General features: G+C 36.3%; 1 protein-coding gene across 2 annotated transcripts in view; it reads left to right on the top strand.

Annotated features, from left to right (window-relative positions):
• The window catches only part of ITGB8 (integrin subunit beta 8), a 93,500-nt gene that overhangs the window by 58,862 nt on the left and 12,955 nt on the right, over window positions 1-21,683 (top strand). For both annotated transcript variants that reach the window (XM_007455401.1, XM_007455400.1), the window contains 2 exons: window positions 9,505-9,600; window positions 18,772-18,861. In XM_007455401.1, coding sequence (XP_007455463.1) covers window positions 9,505-9,600; window positions 18,772-18,861 — 186 coding nt within the window. The remainder of the gene's footprint in view (window positions 1-9,504; window positions 9,601-18,771; window positions 18,862-21,683) is intronic.

Here is a 21,683-nt window from a genome sequence, read left to right on the forward strand (position 1 = left end):
AAGCATATAATAAAAATTTTCAACTTATTTCCTGATTCTTACTTTGTTTTTCTCTGCTTAACACTGCATAAGAAAAACTTTTTAAATTAATTAAAAAGATAAGATCAGTTTAGAGTGTTAGCACCTTTGGGTTTTATGAACATGCACCATCAGGAAAGTAAAGGGAATATCACTCAGGCTAAATGCACCCAGAAAGTTTTAAGTCCATATGCAGCTGGTTTTTAAAAAAATATTGTTACAACTTTTAGTTAAAGGTAAAGAGAGAACTTCAGCAAGAGAAAAATAAAGAGTCACATACAAGGGAACACCCATAAGGCTATCAGCTGGTTTTACAGCAGACTTTGCAGGCCAGAAGGGAGTGACATGATATACTTAAAGTGTTGAAAGGAAAATATCCCCTACAACCTAGGATACTCTATACAGCAAGTCATCATTCAGAATTGAAGGAGAGAGAAAGAGCATCTCAGACAAGCAAAAACTAACAGAGTTAACACTAAACCAAACTTACAAGAAACATTAAAGGGCGTTCTTTAAGTGAAAAAGAAAAGGCTGTAACAAAGAAATAAATTATAGGAAGGGGAAAATGCCACTGGTAAAGGCAGATATATAGTAAAGACAGGGGTTCAACTACCTAAATAAGCTACTACAAAGGTTAAAAGACAAAAATTGTAGAATCAACTAAAACTACAATAAATAATTAAGGGATTGATATGAAGATATAAAATACGATATCAAAAACACAAAATGTGGAGGGGATAGTAAAAAATGTAGCTCTTTTAGAATGTCCTTGAACTTAAATGACTATCAGTTTAAAACAAGTAGATATAGTTAAAGGTCAAAATATATGAACTTCATGATAACCACAAATCAAAAACCTGCAACAGGCATACAAAAACTAAAAAGAAAAGAGATGAGCTAAAGCACACCACTAAACTAAAAAGAGACTAAAACTAAAAAGACATGAACACAAGCATACAACTAAAGAAAATCATCAAACCACAAGGGGATAGACTAAAACAAGAAGACAAAACAGAGAAACAACCAGAAAAAAGTAACAAAATGGCAATAAGCACATACCTACCAATAATCACTTTAAATGTCAATGGACTAAATGCTCCAATCAAAGGACACAGCGTGGCTGATTGGATAAAAAATAACCCATCTATATGCTGTTTATAAGACACTCACTTGAGAGCTAAAGATAAACAGACTGAAAGTAAGGGGTTGATATTCTATGCAAATGGAAACAAAAGAAAGCTGAAGCAGCAGACCCTTATCAGACAAAATAGACTTTAAAACAAAGTCTATAACAAAAGACAAAGAGGGAATTATATACTATATAATGATAAAGGGATCAATACAAGAAGAGATTACACTCATTAACATATATGTGTCCAAAACAGGAATACATATATAAAATATTAACAGAAATAAAGGGAGAAATGGACAGTAATACAATAATAGTAGGGCACTTTAACATCCCAATGACATCAATGGGGAGATCATCCAGACAGAAAATCAACAAGGGAACAGTGGCCTTAAATGAATCATTAGGCCAGTTGGACTTAATAGATATCTACAGGACATTCCATCCAAAACAGCAGAATGCACATTCTTTTCAAGTGTACATGGAGCATTCGCCAGGATAGATCACATGCTTTTCAAAACAAGTCTCAACAAATTTAAGAAAATAGACATTATATCAAGCATCTTTTCTGACCACAATGGCATGAAACTATAGATCATTTATAGAAAGAAAAACAGGAAAAGAACAAACACATGGAGACTAAACAACATGCTACTAAAAACACAGTGGTCAATGAAGAAACCAATGAGGAAATCAGAAAATATCTTGAGATAAGGCAAATGAAAATGGGAACACAACACTCAAAAATATATGGGGGGGCTTCCCTGGTGGCGCAGTGGTTGGGAGTCCGCTTGCCGATGCAGGGGACGCGGGTTCGTGCCCTGGACCGGGAGGATCCCACATGCCGCGGAGTGGCTGGGCCCATGGGCCATGGCCGCTGAGCCTGCGCGTTCGGAGCCTGTGCTCCGCAACGGGAGAGGCCACAGCAGTGAGAGGCCCACATACCACAAAAAGAAAAAAAAAAAAAATATATATATATATATGGGGTGCACCAAAAGCAGTTCTAAGAGGGAAGTTAATAGTAATACAGGCCTAACTGAAGAAATAAGAAAAATCTCAAATAAACATCCTAACTTACCAACTAAAGGAATTAGAAAAAGAAGAGCAAAGTCCAAAGTCAGCAGAAAGAAGGATATAATAAAGATCAAAGCAGAAATAAATAAATTAAAGACACCGCCCCCCCAAAACAATTGAAAAGATCAATGAAACCAAGAACTTATTTTTTGAAAAGATAAGCAAAATTGATAAGTCTTTAACCAGGTTCATTCAGAAAAAAAGAGTACCCAAATACACAAGATAAGAAATGAAAGAGGAGAAGCTACTGCTGTTATCACAGAAATACAATCATAAGAGAATACTATGAACAGTTAATGCCAACAAATTGGACAACCTAGAAGAAATGGATAAATTGCTAGAAACATACAATATACCAAGACTGAATCAGGAAGAAATAGATAATTTGAATAGACTGATAACTAGTGTTGAAATTGAATCAGTAATCAAAACCTCCCAAACAAAAGTCCAGGACCAAAGGGCTTCACAGGGGAATTCTAACAAACATATAAAGAAGAGTTAATACCTATCTTTCTTAAACTATTTCAAGAAATTGAAGAGGAGGAAACACTTTCAAACTCATTCTATGAAGCCACCATTACCCTGACACCAAAACCAGAGAAAGACAGTAAAAAAAAAAAAGAAAATTACAGGCCAATATCTCTGATGAATATAGATGATTCTATCACTATATGCAGATGACATGATACTGTATATAGAAAACCCTAAAGTCTTCATCAAAAAGCTATTAGCACTAATAAATTAATTCAGTAAAGTTGCAGGATACAAGATTAATATACAAAAATCGATTGCTTTTCGATACACTAATAATGTATTAGTATTATATATTTTCTCAGGAAGAGAAGGTAAGAAAACAATTCCATTTAAAATCACATCAAAAAGAATACAATACCTAGGAATAAACTTAACCAAGGAGGTGAAAGACCTATACTCTGAAAACTATAAAGCACTGATGAAGGAAACTGAAAATGATAAAAAGAAATGGAAAGACATCCCATGCTCTTGGATTGGAAGAATTAATATTGTTTAAATGGCCATTCTACCCAAAGCAATCTACAGATTTAATGCAATCCCTATCAAATTACCAATAACATTTTTCACAGAACTAGAACAAATTATCTTAAAATTTATATGTAACCATGGGAGACACCCAAATTGCCAAAGAAATCCTGAGAAAAAAGAAGAAAGCTGGAGGTATCATGCTTCCTGACTTCAGACTATACTACAAAGCTACAATAATCAAAACAGTATGGTATTGGCACAACAAGAGCCATACAGATCAGCTGAACAGAATAGAGAGCCCAGAAATAAGCCCATGCACATATGGTCAATTAATCTATGACAACGGAGGCAAGAATATACAGTGGGGAAAAGACAGTCTCTTCAACAAGTGGTGCTGGGAAAACTGGACAGCTACATTCAAAGGAATAAAATTAGAACATTTTTTTCCACACCATATACAAAAATAAACTCAAAATGGATTAAAGACCTAAATGTAAGACCAGAAACCACAAAAGTCCTAGAAGAAAACATAGGGAGTATGGTCTTTGACAAAGATCTTAGCACTATGTTTTTGGACCTGTCTCTTCAGGCAAGGGAAACAAAAGCAAAAATAAACAAAGGGGCCTAATCAAACTTAAAGGCTTTTACATAGCAAAGGAAGCCATCAAAAAAATGAAAATGCAACCTAGTGAACATGAGAAGATATTTGCAAATGATATGTCCAATAAGGGGGCAATATCCAAAATATATCAACAGCTAATACAACTCAATATCAGAAAACACCCTGATTTAAAAAATGGGCAGAAGACCTGAATAGGCATTCTTCCAAAGAAGACATACAGATGGCCAACAGGCATGTGAAAAGATGTTCAACATCACTAATCATCAGGGAAATGCAAATCAAAACCACAATGAGATATCACCTCACACCAGTCAGAATGACCGTCATCAAAAAGACCACAAACAATAAATGCCAGTGAGGAATGTAAAGAAAAGGGAACCCTCCAACTTGGAAAACAGTATGGAGGCTACTCAAAAAATTAAAAATAGAACTAACATATGATCCAGCAATTCCACTCCTGGGTATATATATATCTGAAGAAAATAAAAACATTAACTCAAAAAGATCTATGTACACCAATGTTCATAGGAGCAATATGTACAACAGCCAAGATACGGAAGCAACGTAAGTGTCCATCAACAACTGAATAGATAAAGAAGTTTGTGGTATATATACACAATGGAATATTACTCAGCCATAATAAAGAATGAAATTTTGCCATACGCAACAACATGGATGGATATAGAGGGTATTATGCTTAGTAAAATGACTCAGACAGAGAAATACAAATACTGCATATTTTCACTTATATGTGGAATCTAAAAAATAAAACGAATGAATGGATATAACAAAACCGAAACAGACTCACAGATACAGAGAACAAGCTAGTGGTTACCAGTGGGGACAGGGATGGGGGAGGGGCATGTGAACAATAATGACTTTAATAATAACTTTAGAATAGACCTAATTTTAATGCTTCTCATGCTTGCAGAAAATTACCCAGGAAATTATTTCTGCAAACAATATTTATTTTTTCTTCTTTAAAATTGAAAGCAAAAGTTGCACACAGCATCACCTGAGCTAGGCTCAGAGTACTCTCATGTTGCTTTTATAGTGCCCCTGAAAATGAGAAAAAATACTGATTTTCCAAAGTGACTCAATAAAAACAAAAATTGATGAAAATACTTATGAAATAGAATGTTCCAAATAAATTATATGTTTGGTTAAGTCATATTTAAGCAGAAAACTTACTACCATTCTCATTGAAAAGCTTACAAAAATGGTTATTCCATGCCCCTCATTCAGTAGCAAGGATATCAAGAATGCAACTGATACCATGTTTGGCAAGAGCCACAAATTCGAACACTTCAGGAACCAGGTGCAAAAGGTAAATAAATGAGGCAAGTTAAAGCATATCCAAGAGCCCAGCATTTAGCCTTTAGTAATGGCCTCCAAATGTCTTTTATTAAGCAGTCTTTTATTGAAAGCTGTCTTTTATTAAGCAGCCCTGTGGTATTTGTCCCTTTACACTTAGGGAGCACCACCCAGCCTCCCAGTGAAGTGTAGATATTGTTATTACCTCCATTTTGCAAATGAGAAAATGGAAGCACTAAAAGGATCAGGAACTTGTCTGTGGTCACACAGCCCTGCATAGTAGTGCCTAGGTAAATGACAAGCAGTGTGACATCAGGACATGAGCTTCTCCTTACCATTAGTATGGGATTAATAATTAAAAAATGGTAAATGAAAGTCTTTACACATGTTAACGCATTTAATTCCCCCCATAACCCTGAGAGGTAGATACTAGTATTTATATGTTTTACATATATAGAAACTGTATCACAGAAGGTTAAGACAGATGCCCAGTGTTACATGGCTAGTAATTGCAGAGACAAGAGTTGAAGCCCCAGGTGGTCTGCTTCCAAGCCCCTGCTCTTGGTATGGCTCTCAACCAGAACGATTTTGCCCTCCAGAAAACATTTCAGTGTCCAGAGACATTTTGGTTGTTACAACTCAGGGAGGAGGGAGATACTGGCCTCTAATAGGTAGAGGCCAGGGATGTAGCCAAGTACCCTACAATGCACAGGACAGCCTCACACCCACAACACAAACTGTCCATAGTGCCACTGATGGGAAACATGGGTCTATGCGATTATGACTATGCAGCCATATAGATAGAAAAATAGGCCATTGGGAGAGATGGGGACTGACAACACATAAAATCTTCATCTCTAAATAAATCTGTGCTATCACACTGTTTTCATGCTGTCTCTGTCCTCTAAAAAGTGAACTATAAAAAGTAATCCAGATAACTGAATACTTTTATTTAACCAAGACATTGGTTTTTTGTTTTGTATCTTATTATGATATTCAATGTTTCAAATTCTATATTATAAGAACTTTTTATAATGAAACTCACTTTTATGGAGAATCTTAAACACTTGTTTTCTTGTCACTACACAGGCACATTATTAAAATTCATACATCTCTACATAGTTATCTCTTTAACCGAAACTGTCTCCATTGAATCTTTCTTACCTCATCTTCCCTTCTGACATTTATAAGTTATTTCCCACAAATCACACTGAAGGTGTTGGTGAAGAAGAAAAATGTGAATGGAATCCTTTTGCCCTTAATTACTTAGCAGCTGCCTTGGCACATTGCTTTCCCTTCTCCCTTCTGCCCCAGAAATGCTTGTTATCTCCATTATTTTCAGAGTTCAGAGAAACAATATGTAATGGGTTAGACAGAGGGGGAGTTAAAGCTGAGGAGCAGTGACGTCACCAGCACAGGACAGCTGGCCGAGAGGGAGTGTTCCTGCTAGTGAAATACAAGACATAAAAGATAAAATACTTAAAAGATACTATGCTTCATGGAGGAAAGGGGAAGGGGCTTCAACAATGGCCATTAATCCAAAATTCTCCCATCAACAATGGTTTGTTTAAACATCTATTAAACATTTGTAGTTTTAACAATCTGCCTCGAGGTACTTGGAATTTTCTTTTAAAACATTTCTTTCTAGGGTTAAAAAATGTGTTCTTTTAAGCTTAAAAATCCAACTGACCTTCTTAATGATCTTTGGAGCAAACGAGAACTTGCTAGATTTAAATTTTGTGTACTTTTGGTCAATGTAACTTCCTGTTTTTGAAAAGGGGAAAGAGATTAAGAAGCCTCCAAAAGCTGCTTATATTTTGGACTGTTCTTTAATATTGATTTTATGTGAGTTAAGTATAAGCTGGTTAAAAACATATGGATTAAATTTTCCTGAAAATATGAATGGTTTTAAAAATTAAGAAGGGGGAATGCTGGGCAAACTGTGATTATTTTTTGTCAAAGCAAAAATATTCGAAAAGTAGTTGTTGCCCTTAAAAAAATATTCCCAATATAGCTAGACTTACCTTCTTTTACTTGTTCTCTTTTTTGTTGTTGTTCTCTTTAATTTACTAGCATTATGCAAACTGTTATAAGTCTATTTTAAGAGTATGCATATTATTAGGAAAAAGGAATAAAAATTTATCTGATAGAACTTACATTTTGGGGATTGTTCTTCTATTACTTTAAAATTATATTCTTAAGAATTGCTGTGGGTAGAATTTTTCTTATGCAAATCCATGTGGTAATACTTTTTATACCCCTTTGTAAATTGGAGTCATATCATATTTAATTGTGGTTCAAGAAAATTTTATTTGTTTCTACAAAGCAATTATAGATTATATAGAAATAAAGGATATTTGTTATGATTATTATCTTAGTCCATTCGGGCTCCTATACCAAAACATCATAAATTAGGTGGCTTATAAACAACAGAAATTTATTCCTCACAGTTTTTGAGGTTGGTAAGTCCAAGATCAAGGCACTAGAGGATTCGGGGTCTGGTGAGAGCCTACTTTTTGGTTCAAAGATAACACCTCCTAGTTATAACCTCATATGGCAGAAGGTGCAAGGGAACTTTCTCCACTGGCTCTCTTTTATAAGGGCACTAATCCCATTCAAGAGGGCTCTATCTTCAAGACCTAATCACAGCCCAAAGGCCCACCTCCTAATATTACATCACCTTGGAGGTTAGGATTTCAATGTATGAATCTGGAAAGCAGGACATAGATAGTCAAATCACACCAGTTACTCATGTTAGTGATGGTAGTTTTAAGCACAAGGCTGTGTCTTATATCTTATTAAACTTATATATATAAGTTTAATAAGTGGGTCAAAGAACTTAGGCTATAAGTGAAACTAGTAAAATTAGCTTTCTAAGTTCATATAGTTGCCAAAATCCAGAAATATTAACCAAGATGGTTTAAAGAAAATTTTCCCTTAACAAAAGCACAGTTAGCATTGGAGGGTGAAAGGGGAAACAAAAACTACAGAGTAATTTGAGCTTGAATCAGATGATACTAATTAGGCTCAGTCACATGATCCTTGGCTTACACTACTAGGCACCAAAAACAGGTGGGCCTAACTGCAGGTGAAGTTTGACATCATTTCTCTAAAGGTATCTAGAGTTGTTGAGATTGCTTTAATACCTAAAAGAGCATTTATAGAAAGAAAAATATCAAGTACTATGTCTTACTACATAACTTTATATAGCAAATTCCATAGTTGTCAGATTTCTCATATTTACTAAGTTTTATTCCCTTTCTACTCATCCCCTGCTTTCTTTCCCACTACCACAAAGAGTGTCACAGTTAGAGCTACATAAGTTTTATATATCAATGTAAGACAGATTTGTAATATAAATATATGTATACATAAATGACAAAAAAGTATAATGATAATAAGTTGAAATATCTGTAACCTACACCTTGTATAAGCTCTTGGAAATAAAAATTATAATAACTGCTATTAGCTTTGAGTATATGCAAGAAACTGCTCTAAATAATTCACATACTATTGTTATCTTTCTACTTTTGCCAGCAATCATGGAAGGCAGATACCATTCACGTGTTATAGAGGATAGACCTGAAATACAATTTTTATCATAAACTGACAATCCGAGATTTGAATACAGGGTTTTCTTCTTTTAAACAAACTTTGTTCTACACCATGTTATATATCAAATTTTTATATGTATGTAAATATGTATATATATACATGCATATATTTGCATTTTAAAACTTGTTACTGAATTTCACCTCAGAATGTGATTGTAACTAATATGTCTCTGTTTCTGAATATTAAATAATCTGTCAATTATATCACTTGGAGTCCAATGTTAACCTAAAGAAGTGCTAAACACTCTTTGTACGATGTTGAATGCAACCCTCTTCATTTTTCTGAATTTCTAAAGTTTTTATGGAGACTTTGTCTTTAAAATATCCTTAATAATGTTGACGTTGACCTTATTATTATTTTTTTTTTTTTGCGGCATGTGGGCCTCTCATCGTTGTGGCCTCTCCTGTTGCGGAGCACAGGCTCTGGACGCACAGGCTCAATGGCCATGGCTCACAGGCCCAGCCGCTCCGTAGCATGTGGGATCTTTCCGGACTGGGGCATGAACCCGTGTCCCCTGCATCGGCAGGCGGACTCTCAACCACTGCGCCACCAGGGAAGCCCTGACCTTATTTTTTAAAAGAATTTAAATACCTCTAGTAAAATGATAATCCTTCCCAACACAATACATTTTTATGTTAATCATACAGTTTTCCTCATAACAGATGTTTGGAAGTGTGTGGAATTGAACTACTAAATTTCACTCCCTTCTTTATTTCATTTTCTGTTACAGGAACATCCCTCACTAGGCCAACTTTCAGAAAAGTTAATAGACAACAACATTAATGTCATATTTGCAGTTCAAGGAAAACAGTTTCACTGGTATAAGGTATGTTAACTCCCAAAATATAAAAATTAAAATGTTTGCATCTATAGTTAAAATTAGAATACTTCTTAGAACCCCAGGTAAGGATTCTGGAGTTATTATACTTTGTACAATCTAAATTTAATACTGTTACACTAACATAGCCCAGGTGTCCGTTCCTCTGGTGAGATGGGACAGGAGATGCTCTCCTCAACTCCTTGCCTGGGTGGGCAATTCAGGCTCCAGGGCCAGCAGAAATCCTCGTGTGAGGGTCCCACTGAGTTCCACGGTCAAAGTACTGCAGCTGAGCAGAACGGCTGCTTGGGACTACTGCTCAGGTGCTGCAGAAAGCCTTCTTGGAATCTGACATGTTATCACTCTGGGACCATTGGCCAGCTGCTCCTGACTTGGTCACATGAAGGCTCAGACTGTTCCAGACTCTGAACTGAAGAGAACCAACACTATCAGCATATCTCTCACCACCATGAATGCAAGGTATTTCAGTTAAGAGTATCAGGAGGACATCTATAAATCCCAGACTGGCATGTGCAAGTTCTGAGGAATGGTGGAATAACCCAATGTATCTGGGTGACCTTTGGAGACAGCTGAGACAAAGCTACAACAGGGCAGTGGCTGACACCCAACTCATAGCCCATCTTCTCCAGCCATGTGGCTGCCAGGGTCTTGGGGCTCCACCCGGCTGTAAGGCCTGAGCCTCTGAGATGGGAGAGCTGAATTCAGGACATTGGTCTACCAGAGACCACCCAGCCCCACGAAATATCAATCGGCAAGAGCTCTCCCAGGGATCCCCATCTCAAAGCTAAAACCCAGCTCCACTCAACGACAAGCAAGGTCCAATGCTGGACACCCCATGCCAAACAACTAGCAAGGCAGGAACACAAACCTACCCATCAACAGAGAGGCTGCCTAAAATCATAACAAGTTCACACACACCCCAAAACACACAATTGGACGCGGTCCTGCCAGAAAGACAAGATCCACCCTCATCCACCAGAACACAGGAGCTAGTCCCCTCCACCAGGAAGCCTACACAACCCACTGAACCAAACTCAGCCACTGGAGGCAGACACCAAAAACAACAGGAACTACGAACCTGCAGCCTGCGAAAAGGAGACCGAAAACACAGTAAGTTAAGCAAAATAAGACAGAGAAATACACAGCATATGAAGGACCAATGTAAAAACCCACCAGACCAAACAAATGAAGAGGAAATAGGCAGTCTATCTGAAAAAGAATTCAGAGTAATGACAGTAAAGATGATCCAAGATCTTGGAAATACAATGAAGAAAAAACAAGACATGCTTAACAAGGACCTAGAAGAACTAAAGAGCAAACAAACAAGGATGAACAACACAATAAATGAAATTTAAAATTCTCTAGAAGGAATCAATAGCAGAAAAACTGAGGCAGCAGAACAGATAAGTGACCTGGAAGATAAAATAGTGGAAGTAACGACCACAGAGCAGAATAAAGAAAAAAGAATATAAAGAATTCAGGACAGACTCAGAGACCTCTGGGACAAGATTAAATGCACCAACATTCAAATTATAGGGGCCCCAGAAGAAGAAGAGAAAAAGAAAGGGAAGGAGAAAATACCTGAAGAAATTATAGTTGAAAACTTCCCTAATATGGGAAAGAGAATAGTCAGTCAAGCCCAGGAAGCACAGAGAGTCCCATACAGGATAAATCCAAGGAAAAACACGCCAAGACACATATTAATCAAACTATCAAAAACTAAATACAAGGAAAAAATATTAAAAGCATCAAGGGAAAACCAACAAATAACGTACAAGGGAATCCCGGTAAGGTTAACAGCTGATCTTTCAGCAGAAACTCTGCAAGCCGAAAGGGACTGGCAGGACATATTTAAAGTGATGAAAGAGAAAAAACTACAACCAAGATTAATTTAACCAGCAAGGCTCGCATTCAGATTCAACAGAGAAATTAAAAACTACAGACAAGCAAAAGCTAAGAGAAACCACCAAACCAGCTTTACAACAAATGCTAAAGGAACTTCTCTAGGCAAGAAACACAAGAGAAGGAAAAGATCTACAATAACAAACCCAAAACAATTTAAAAAATGGTAATAGAAACATACATATCGATAATTACCTTAAACATAAATGGGTTAGGTGCTCCAACCAAAAGACACAGACTGGTTCAATGGATACAAAAACAAGACCCATATATATGCTGTCTACAAGAGACCTACTTCAGACCTAGGGACACATACAGACTGAAAGTGAGGGGATGGAAAAAGATATTCCATGCAAATTGAAATCAAAAGAAAGATGGAGTAGCAATTCTCATATCAGACAAAATAGACTTTAAAATAAAGACTACTACAAGAGACAAAGAAGGACAGTACATAATGACCAAGAGATCAATCCAGAAGAAGATATAACAATTGTAAATATTTATGCACCCAACATAGGAGCACCTCAAAACATAAGGCAAATGCTAACAGCCATGAAAGGGGAAATCGACAGTAACACAATCATAGTAGAGGACTTTAACACCCCACTTTCACCAATGGACAGATCATCCAAAATGAAAATAAATAAGGAAACACAAGCTTTAAATGATACATTAAACAAGATGGACTTAATTGATATTTATAGGACACTCCATCCAAAAACAACAGGATGCACGTTCTTCTCAAGTGCTCATGGAACACTCTCCAGGATATATCATATCTTGGATCACAAATCAAGCCTTGGCAAATTTAAGAAATTTGAAATTCTATCAAGTATCTTTTGAAACCACAATGCTATGAGACTAGATACAAATTAAAGGAAAAAATCTGTAAAAAATACAAACACATGGAGGCTAAACAATACACTACTAAATAACCAAGAGATCACTGAAGAAATCAAAGAGGAAATAAAAAAATACCTAGAAACAAAGGACAATGAAAACACGATGACCCAAAACCTTTGGGATGCAGCAAAAGCTGTTCTAAGATGGAAGTTTATAGCAATACAATCCTACCTCAAGAAACAAGAAACATTTCAAATACACAACTAACCTTACACCTAAAGCAATTAGAGAAAGAAGAAGAACAACAAAAAAAAACCCAACGTAAGCAGAAGGAAAGAAATCATAAAGATCAGATCAGAAATAAATGAAAAAGATATGAAGGAAATGATAGCAAAGATCAATAGAAATAAAAGCTGGTTCTTTGAGAAGATAAACAAAATTGATAAACCATTAGCCAGACTCATCAAGAAAAAAAGGGAGAAGACTCAAATCAATAGAATTAGAAATGAAAAAGGAGAGGTAACAACTGGCACTGCAGAAATGCAAAGGATCATGAGAGATTACTACAAGCAACTCTATGCCAATAAAATGGACAACCTGGAAGAAATGGACAAATTCTTAGAAAAGCACAACCTTCTTAGACTGAACCAGGAAGAAATAGAAAATATAAACAGACCAATCACAAGCACTGAAATTGAGACTGTGATTAAAAATCTTCCACAAACAAAAGCCCAGGACCAGATGGCTTCACAGGTGAATTGTATCAAACATTTAGAGAAGAGCTAACATCTATCCTTCTCAAACTCTTCCAAAATATAGCAGAGGGAGGAACACTCCCAAACTCATTCTACAAGATCACCATCACCCTGATACCAAAACAAGACAAAGATGTCACAAAAAAAGAAAAGTATAGGCGAATATCACTGATGAACACAGATGCAAAAATCCTCAACAAAATACTAGCAGAGAGAATCCAACAGCACTTTAAAAGGATCATACACCCTGATCAAGTAGGGGTTTCCCAGGAATGCAAGGATTCTTCAATATGCAAATCAATCACTGTGATAAACCATATTAAGAAATTGAAGGAGAAAAACCATATGATCATCTCAATAGATGCAGAAAAATCTTTCAACAAAATTCAACAGCAATTTATGATAAAAACCCTCCAGATAGTAGGCATAGAGGGAACTTACCTCAACATAATAAAGGCCATATATGACAAACCTGCAGCCAACATCGTTCTCAATGGTGAAAAACTGAAACCATTTTGTCTAAGATCAGGAACAAGACAAGGTTGTCCACAATCACCACTATTATTCAACATAGTTTTGGAAGCTTTAGCCACAGCAAGCAGAGAAGAAAAAGAAATAAAAGGAATCCAAATTGGAAAAGAAGAAGTAAAACTCACTGTTTTAGAGACTCCTAAAGATGCTACCAGAAAACCACTAGAGCTAAACAATGAATTTGGTAAAGTAGCAGGATACAAAATTAATGCACAGAAATCTCTTGCATTCTTATCCACTAATGATGGAATATGTGAAAGACAATTTAAGGAAATACTCCCATTTACCGTTGCAACAAAAAGATGAAATACTTACGGTTAAACCTACCTAAGGAGACAAAAGACCTGTATGCAGAAAACTATAAAACACTGATGAAAGAAATTAAAGATGATATAAACAGATGGAGAGATATACCATGTTCTTGGATTCAAAGAATCAACATTGTGAAAATGACTATACTACCCAAAGCAATCTACAGATTCAATGCAATCCCTATCAAACTACCAATGGCATTTTTCACAGAACTAGAACAAAAATTTCACAATTTGTATGGAAACACAAAAGACCCTGAATAGCTGAATAGCCAAAGCAATCTTGAGAAAGAAAAACGGAGCTTGAGGAATCAGGCTCCCTAACTTCAGACTATCCTACAAAGCTACAGTAATCAAGACAGTGTGGTACTGCCACAAAAACAGAAATATAGATCAATGGAACAGGACAGAAAGCCCAGAAATAAACCCACACACATATGGTCACCTTATTTTTGATAAAGGAGGCAAGAATATACAGTGCAGAAAAGACAGCCTCTTCAATAAGTGGTGCTGGAAAAACTGGACAGCTACATGTAAAAGAATGAAATTAGAACACTGCCTAACACCATACACAATAATAAACTCTAAGTGGATTAAAGACCTAAATGTAAGGCCAGACACTGTAAAATTCTTAGAGGAAAACATAGGCAGAACACTCTATGACATAAATCACAGTAAGATCCTTTTTGACCCACCTCCTAGAGAAAAGGAAATAAAAACAAAAATAAACAAATGGGACCTAATGAAAATTAAAAGCCTTTGCACAGCAAAGGAAACCAGAAAGAAGACGAAAAGACAACCCTCAGAATGTGAAAAAATATTTGCAAACGAAGAAACTGACAAAGGATTAATCTCCAAAATATACAAGCAGCTCATGCAGCTCAATATCAAAAGAACAAAACAAGCCAATCCAAAAATGGGCCGAAAGCCTAAATAGACACTTCTCCAAAGAAGATATACAGATTGACAACAAACACATGAAAGGATGCTCAACATTACTAATCATTAGAGGAATGCAAGTCAAAACTACAATGAGGTATCACCTCACACCGGTCAGAATGGCCATTATCAAAAAATCTACAAACAATAAATGCTGGAAAGGGTGTGGAGAAAATGGAACCCTCTTGCACTGTTGGTGGGAATGTAAATTGATACAGTCACTATGAAGAACAGTATGGAGGTTCCTTAAAAAACTAAAAATAGAACTACCATACAACCCAGCAATCCCACTACTGTGCATATACCCTGAGAAAACCATAATTCAAAAAGAGTCATGTACCACAATGTTCATTGCAGCTCTATTTACAATAGCCAGGACATGGAAGCAACCTAAGTTTCCATCAACGGATGAATGGATAAAGAAGATGTGGCACATATATACAATGGAATATTACTCTGCCATAAAAAGAAATGAAATTTTGTTACTTGTAGTGAGGTGGATGGACCTAGAGTCTGTCATACAGAGTGAAGTAAGTCAGAAAGAGAAAAACAAATACTGTATGCTAACACATATGTATGGAATCTAATTTAAAAAAATGGTTCTGAAGAACCTAGGAGCAGGACAGGAATAAAGACACAGATGTGGAAAGTGGACTTGAGGACACAGGGAGAGGGAGTGGTGGGCTGGGATGAGATGAGAAAGTGGCATGGACGTTTATAGACTACCAAATGTTGAATGGATGGCTGGTGGGAAGCAGCTGCATAGCACAGGGAGATCAGCTCTGTGCTTTGTGACCACCTAGAGGGGTGGGACAGGGAGGCTGGGAGGGAGATGCAAGAGGGAGAGGATATGGGGATATATGTATACATATGGCTGGTTCACTTTGTTATATAGCAGAAGGTAACACGCCATTGTAGAGCAATTATACTCCAATAAAGATGTTGAAATTTTTAAAAAAGTAATGTATACTACACAGGGTCTTAAGTTAGCAGTTAAGTATAAATAAGTATAAATTCTATGTTTGTAACACCTAGAACCAAGTGTGGGCACTGATACTTGGTGTTGTACTGATTGTGACAATAATGGAGGAGACTTTTATCAGGTGAAAAGTAGTTCACACTCCAACTATACCACTCATGTCCAGAGTTCTGCTTTTTCTAGCCCATGGGCATACCTTTATAATAGATTAGGTTGGAGAATATCAGCATATTTTACAATAGCACCAATGTACCTAGGTTTGGTCTAGGTCATCTAGTAAAGGAACAAGAGGAGCCATGGAAGTGGCTAACCCAGTCAAAGCCTTCCTACATAAGAATAATGTTGATTTTGTCCAGTATCTTTTGGGCCAGGTGAGTCCTACAAGCCCAAAAGACGTTTGGCACCTATGTCACTCTGGCAGCACCCAATGGGATTCCCCCTGTCACCCCCAAACCTGTAAGTTCTGTGATCCTGCTATAGCTTTCTTTTCACAGTCTTTAAGGTTCTTCTTTCCAGAAAACTCTCTTTTTTTCATTTCTACAATATTGTGATACCCTAATTTTCATCACACATATCTGTTCACTGGGTCTTCTTCATCTCCTTTGTTGTCTTTGCTTCTTCCTTCTACTCCTAATGTCCTTTACTTATTTTTTAATACTTCAGAGAAACTACATTTTCTTTTGGCTTCAACAAATACTTGAACCCATTTTAATTTGCCACAAAGCTGCTGTTCCCTTCAACAATTTCCCTAATACCTGACTACCACGTTTATCATCTGAAAGTGCTACTTAAATTATACCATTTCTTCTCTTAGAAATCTATAGTGAAAATATAAATCCCTGTCTTCCCAAACTTATATACCATGGAACCCCCTTTTTAAGCAAACAACCATTAATATCCACAGAAGTAGGGCTCTGACCCAAACTAAATGCCCGAATCACTTTATTAACAATAGTAACTGCTTCCACTTATTGAGCACTTACTATTGTCAGGCACTGAGTTTATTAACATTAACTCATTTAATACTCTTAAAACTCGTAACAATGAGGGCAATATTACTAGTATGCCCATTTTAAAGATGAAGGAAATGCAGTTAGGGAGGTTATATACTTCCCCAAACTTTCCTAACAGCCTAAATCCTGTGTTCTTAACCCCTAAGCTTAAATTTCAAATTGAATTTCAACTTACTGTGCAGCTCTTTATTGCTTTCACCTCCTTTTTCTCTGCTATTTATTACTTCTTGATGGTGATATTAGCTCTAGCAGTTTCTCCCTACTCCTTTAAGAAAATTTCCACTGACTGTTAAACCATAAAACCAGGTTTATTATTAACTGAATTGTGTGCAAAGTAAGAGTCAGCAGGTTCTAAAAGCCTGACAGGCTCTCCTAAGAGTCCTGTGCATGCCGTTTCAGTCACCTAATTTGGCTGCTCAGAGATATTTTTATTACTTCTTTGTTTGGATTGTAACAGCCTCCTAACCCATCTCCCAAATCTATCTTCCACTCAGCTGCAGGATGAGCTATTTGAATCACAGGTGTGACCACAGTACTCCCGAGAGTAAAATGTTCCAGTGGTTCCCTCTGATCTAGAGGATCAAGTCTTTAACATTATCTGCGTTAAACTTGTCCCTCCAGTCGTGCTTCTAATCCTCCTGTGTACACACACTCACCAGGCTCTTTCTTTCCTGTGTGACTTTGTTCTTGCTACCTATCTCCCATGCCTGGAAGCCCTTCTCCATCATTACTTGACTCTTACTCATCCTTTAAGACACAGCTCATGAATCACCTTCTCCAGGAAACAGTCCCTGATAACTTTCCCCAGCTCTCAAATGCTTGCTCAGTATCCCTCTCATTAGGGTCTGTACATATGTCTGTTGCTTCAGGTGTACGTTGTTTTTTGAAACTGTCATTTATATTCCTGTGAGATCCTTAAGGATGGAAACTATGTGGCGTAGCAATTTAGCATTTCCAAAGCGGTATACGGTGCTTAGCTAATCAAGGTTGTATAAATGAATTTTTAAAATATTTAACTGATACATTTTCCCCATTACCTGAGATACCAAATTGTCAGTAACCAAGTAGTAGCTGGCATACAGCAGGAACTTAATGATACTTGTGAATGGTAAAATGAGTATATAAATGTATTTCAAGACTTTTCATAATCTGATTCCATATAAATATGCACCATTCACTCTAGTCAGACTAGTTTCTTCTCTATTCTTACTTCATCTACAACTTGGGTAAACCTTTAAGCCTTTGCTAATTCTCATTTCTCACTAGGAATACCTAGAGTTGATTCCATAATTATTATGTACCATCCATCAAGAACACCTGCTCCATGAAGCTTCCATTTGTGACTTTGATTTTTTTCTCCTGTCTGGGAAAATATGTCCTAAAGACCATTCCATGGAAAAGTAGTTCTGCAAAATAGTTGTATATGTTACATGAGAAAAGAGGTTTGTAATTAAGTAAATGTTAGGGAATGCTGCATTTAATAATGCTAAATTATTTCTGAATTGCAGTGGTGTACATTTTGAGTCTCTATGTGGAATAAACCATATGCAGAACTTAGCAAACTTATTTGCCCTCAGAACACTTTTCATTTTAAAATCTCTTGGGACCATGTTCTATGGGAGATAGTTTGGGAAATGCCGGTCTGTGCTTTGAGTTTTACGTCAGCATGTAACACACACACTCATGTACATACAAATACACACTATTTCAGGAACAAATGTTTTGGCTGCTCTGCTTAGTTGCTTATATTTTTCTTGTGTCTCATATTTTTTGATTCATGTAATGACTCACCTTCCACTGATAACTAAAGATTTTTTAATATTTGTTGATTGCTAAACCATTGTATACTATTGTCATTAAGTGCAGGTTATTGGTATGTTTTCTAGGATCTTCTACCCCTCTTGCCTGGCACCATTGCTGGTGAAATAGAATCAAAGGCTGCAAACCTCAATAATCTGGTTGTAGAAGCCTATCAGGTATGTATATACTGTACACATTTTTTCAAATAAACTTTTAACCCCAATTTCCATGGCAAGGTACAAACTAATGCCCTATCATCTTGAGAGGAGTGGTGGAAAAAACAGATTAGGAATTAGGAAACTGAGCTTAGCCCTGGCTCTACCATTAACTAGTTATAGAACCTTGGGAAAGTCATTTCAGCTTTCTGTGCTTCACTATGTCTCAATGACACAGTTTACTAAACTCAGGTTGAGCTACAGACTATCTAAATTTCCTTCCTCATCAAATGTTCAGTGAGTCACCAAATCACAGCTATAGAATATACTTTATTACCAAGAAATTTCACAATTTCCAGTGCCATAAAGATAAAGTAATCAATCCACAGTGTTATTTAAACAGCAACTTTCCAGGGAAAATGAACTATATGAGATATAGAGATTACTAAGAGAACTTTGTTGGGGTCTCCTAGATCACTCACTTGGTTGTTCGATCGTTTACTTTAGCAGTTTTACTAAACTAGTTTGATTAAAAGAATCACCCTAAGAGATATACTACTTTATTGAGATGACAGTTGTATGCTGTCCCCAGTTCGTGTAGAGTGGGTACCAAATGCAAAGATTTAAGAAACATCTGCTCTCTCAATCTAAGTCATTTCTGGATAGAATAATCTCTTTTAAGAAGTTGTAATAATAGTAGCTGTCATTTTAATACCACTAAGAACCAGTTATTTTCCATACATGACCTCAGTTAATCCACACAACCGACCTATAAGGCAAGTATTAGTACTCCCACTGTGTATTTGTAGAACTTCAAAGAAGCTAAGCAAACCAATCAAAGGCCAAACAGCTAACAAGCAGAAGCAGCAGCATCAGAACTTAGGTCTTCCTTAATTCTAGCTTCCAGGTGTTTCCTCCTGTGTTACACAGTCTGTTTTTCTGTTGTTGTTTTTTTCTTTTTTACGTAGTGTCTAAAGATATGCTTTATTCTATCCTGAATTTATGCACCATTGATAAACTCTCACTTCCCAAAATTCTCTTTTTCCCTTCCTGACACAGTAGAGTTGAACAGTGTTAAAGTAGCCCAAGCATTGTGAGAAATCACAGGCTTCTCTTCTCATTTTCTTCATGGAACATCTGCCTTCAACTCAAGTACAAAAGAGAAAGGCAGGAAGTAGACACGGCATAGAAAATGAAGGACTTGTTTAAACTTTCTTTTTTTAAAAGGAAAATAAACCTTGCGAGATTTTTTTGGTTCTGTTTTTTGCCAAGGAATTTTTCTATGTCTGAAGACTATGTTGGATGAAATAAGAAAAGCATCTTTAATTATATTTCTTCTTCACTGTTACGAAACAAAAACAAAAACAAAAAACATTAGGACTGGTGGAGCATCTTATCAAGGAAAACCAAACCTGTGTACAATTCGTTCCCATCCGAAGTTTATTCCCAAGTATAATCAAAATAAGAAAGGAGCTTACAGTGTTAGAAGTCACCGTAGTTTTCACAGTATGAACCCATTTATTACCCCAAAGAAAAAATATAAGTCGACAAACTTTCCTGTATCTCAAACTACACCCATGGAAAGGGAAACAGCAGGGGTTTTCTTCACGTTCTTTATTTGCTAGGATAGGTATGTGATGCATTATCTAATTGAAGTTCTGATTAACCTTAAACAATTTGAAAATACTAATAAAACCAACAAAAACTCTGGCTAAACAATCTCCTTAAGTTGGGATTCTGTTATTATTTTATATATGTCTATACTTTCAAAATTCTGCTGAAATTTCATTTTGTCTTTACAGCTCAACAGAAACTGTTCACAGTTCACTGAAGAAAAAAATAAAAAAAAAATATTATTCTAACTTTTAATACTTTGCATTTCAAGACTTTTATAAAATTATATACAAATTTAGTACAGGTGAAGGTGATTGCATTTTGTTTTTTATCCTTTACATCTGCATTGCCATTAGAATTAAAACTATATAAAAATCATGACTATAATAACTTAATAGTAATTTAGCTGAAATTAAGATATAAAAAAAATTGTTGAATAAAAAAGAATTATACACTAGAAAAAATAAATTCTGCCTCTGTACCTGTTAGATATTAAAAGACAAGCTTAAGACTGTGTCTGAAACTTAATTTCTTTTTTTTGCGGTACGCGGGCTTCTCACTGTTGTGGCCTGTCCCATTGCGGAGCACAGGCTCCGGACGCGCAGGCTCAGCGGCCATGGCTCACGGGCCCAGCCACTCCGCGGCATGTGGGATCTTCCCGGACAGGGGCACGAACCCGCGTCCCCTCCATCGGCAGGCAGACTCTCAACCACTGCACCACCAGGGAAGCCCTGAAACTTAATTTCTTAATCTCAAAACTGGGCAAAATTTTAGATATTTGTCTTCATACCCTGTTTGAAAAACATTGGTTAAACTAGATTAAGGTTTTAAGGGAAGCAGAATTTCAAAAGGGCAAAAAGAACAGTCATGGTATTAGGAACTTCCTTCTGATTTGTCAAACCAACCATATCAATACCATTTGTATACCATTAGAAGTTTCTATTTTTTACTGAAATTGTTTAATTAAGTGATTACAATGTATGAATTCTCTGGTAGATAAAAAATGTGACTAATATAGTCTTACCTTTATTCAAATAAAATTTGAGGAAGTATCTTACTCTAAAGATTTACTACCATAATTCCATGATCAATTATTAATCAGTAAGCACACATCTCTTTATTGATTATACAGTTGAAGAAGAAAAATTACTCAAGTAAAGAATGAGAAACCATGGGGATTTCTTTTTCCTTCATACCCTGCTACTCACTCTTTCCTTAGGTACATACTT

Source organism: Lipotes vexillifer, unplaced genomic scaffold (assembly GCF_000442215.2).
Source record: "Lipotes vexillifer unplaced genomic scaffold, Lipotes_vexillifer_v1.1 scaffold1314, whole genome shotgun sequence".
NCBI classification, from domain to species: Eukaryota; Metazoa; Chordata; class Mammalia; order Artiodactyla; family Lipotidae; genus Lipotes; species Lipotes vexillifer.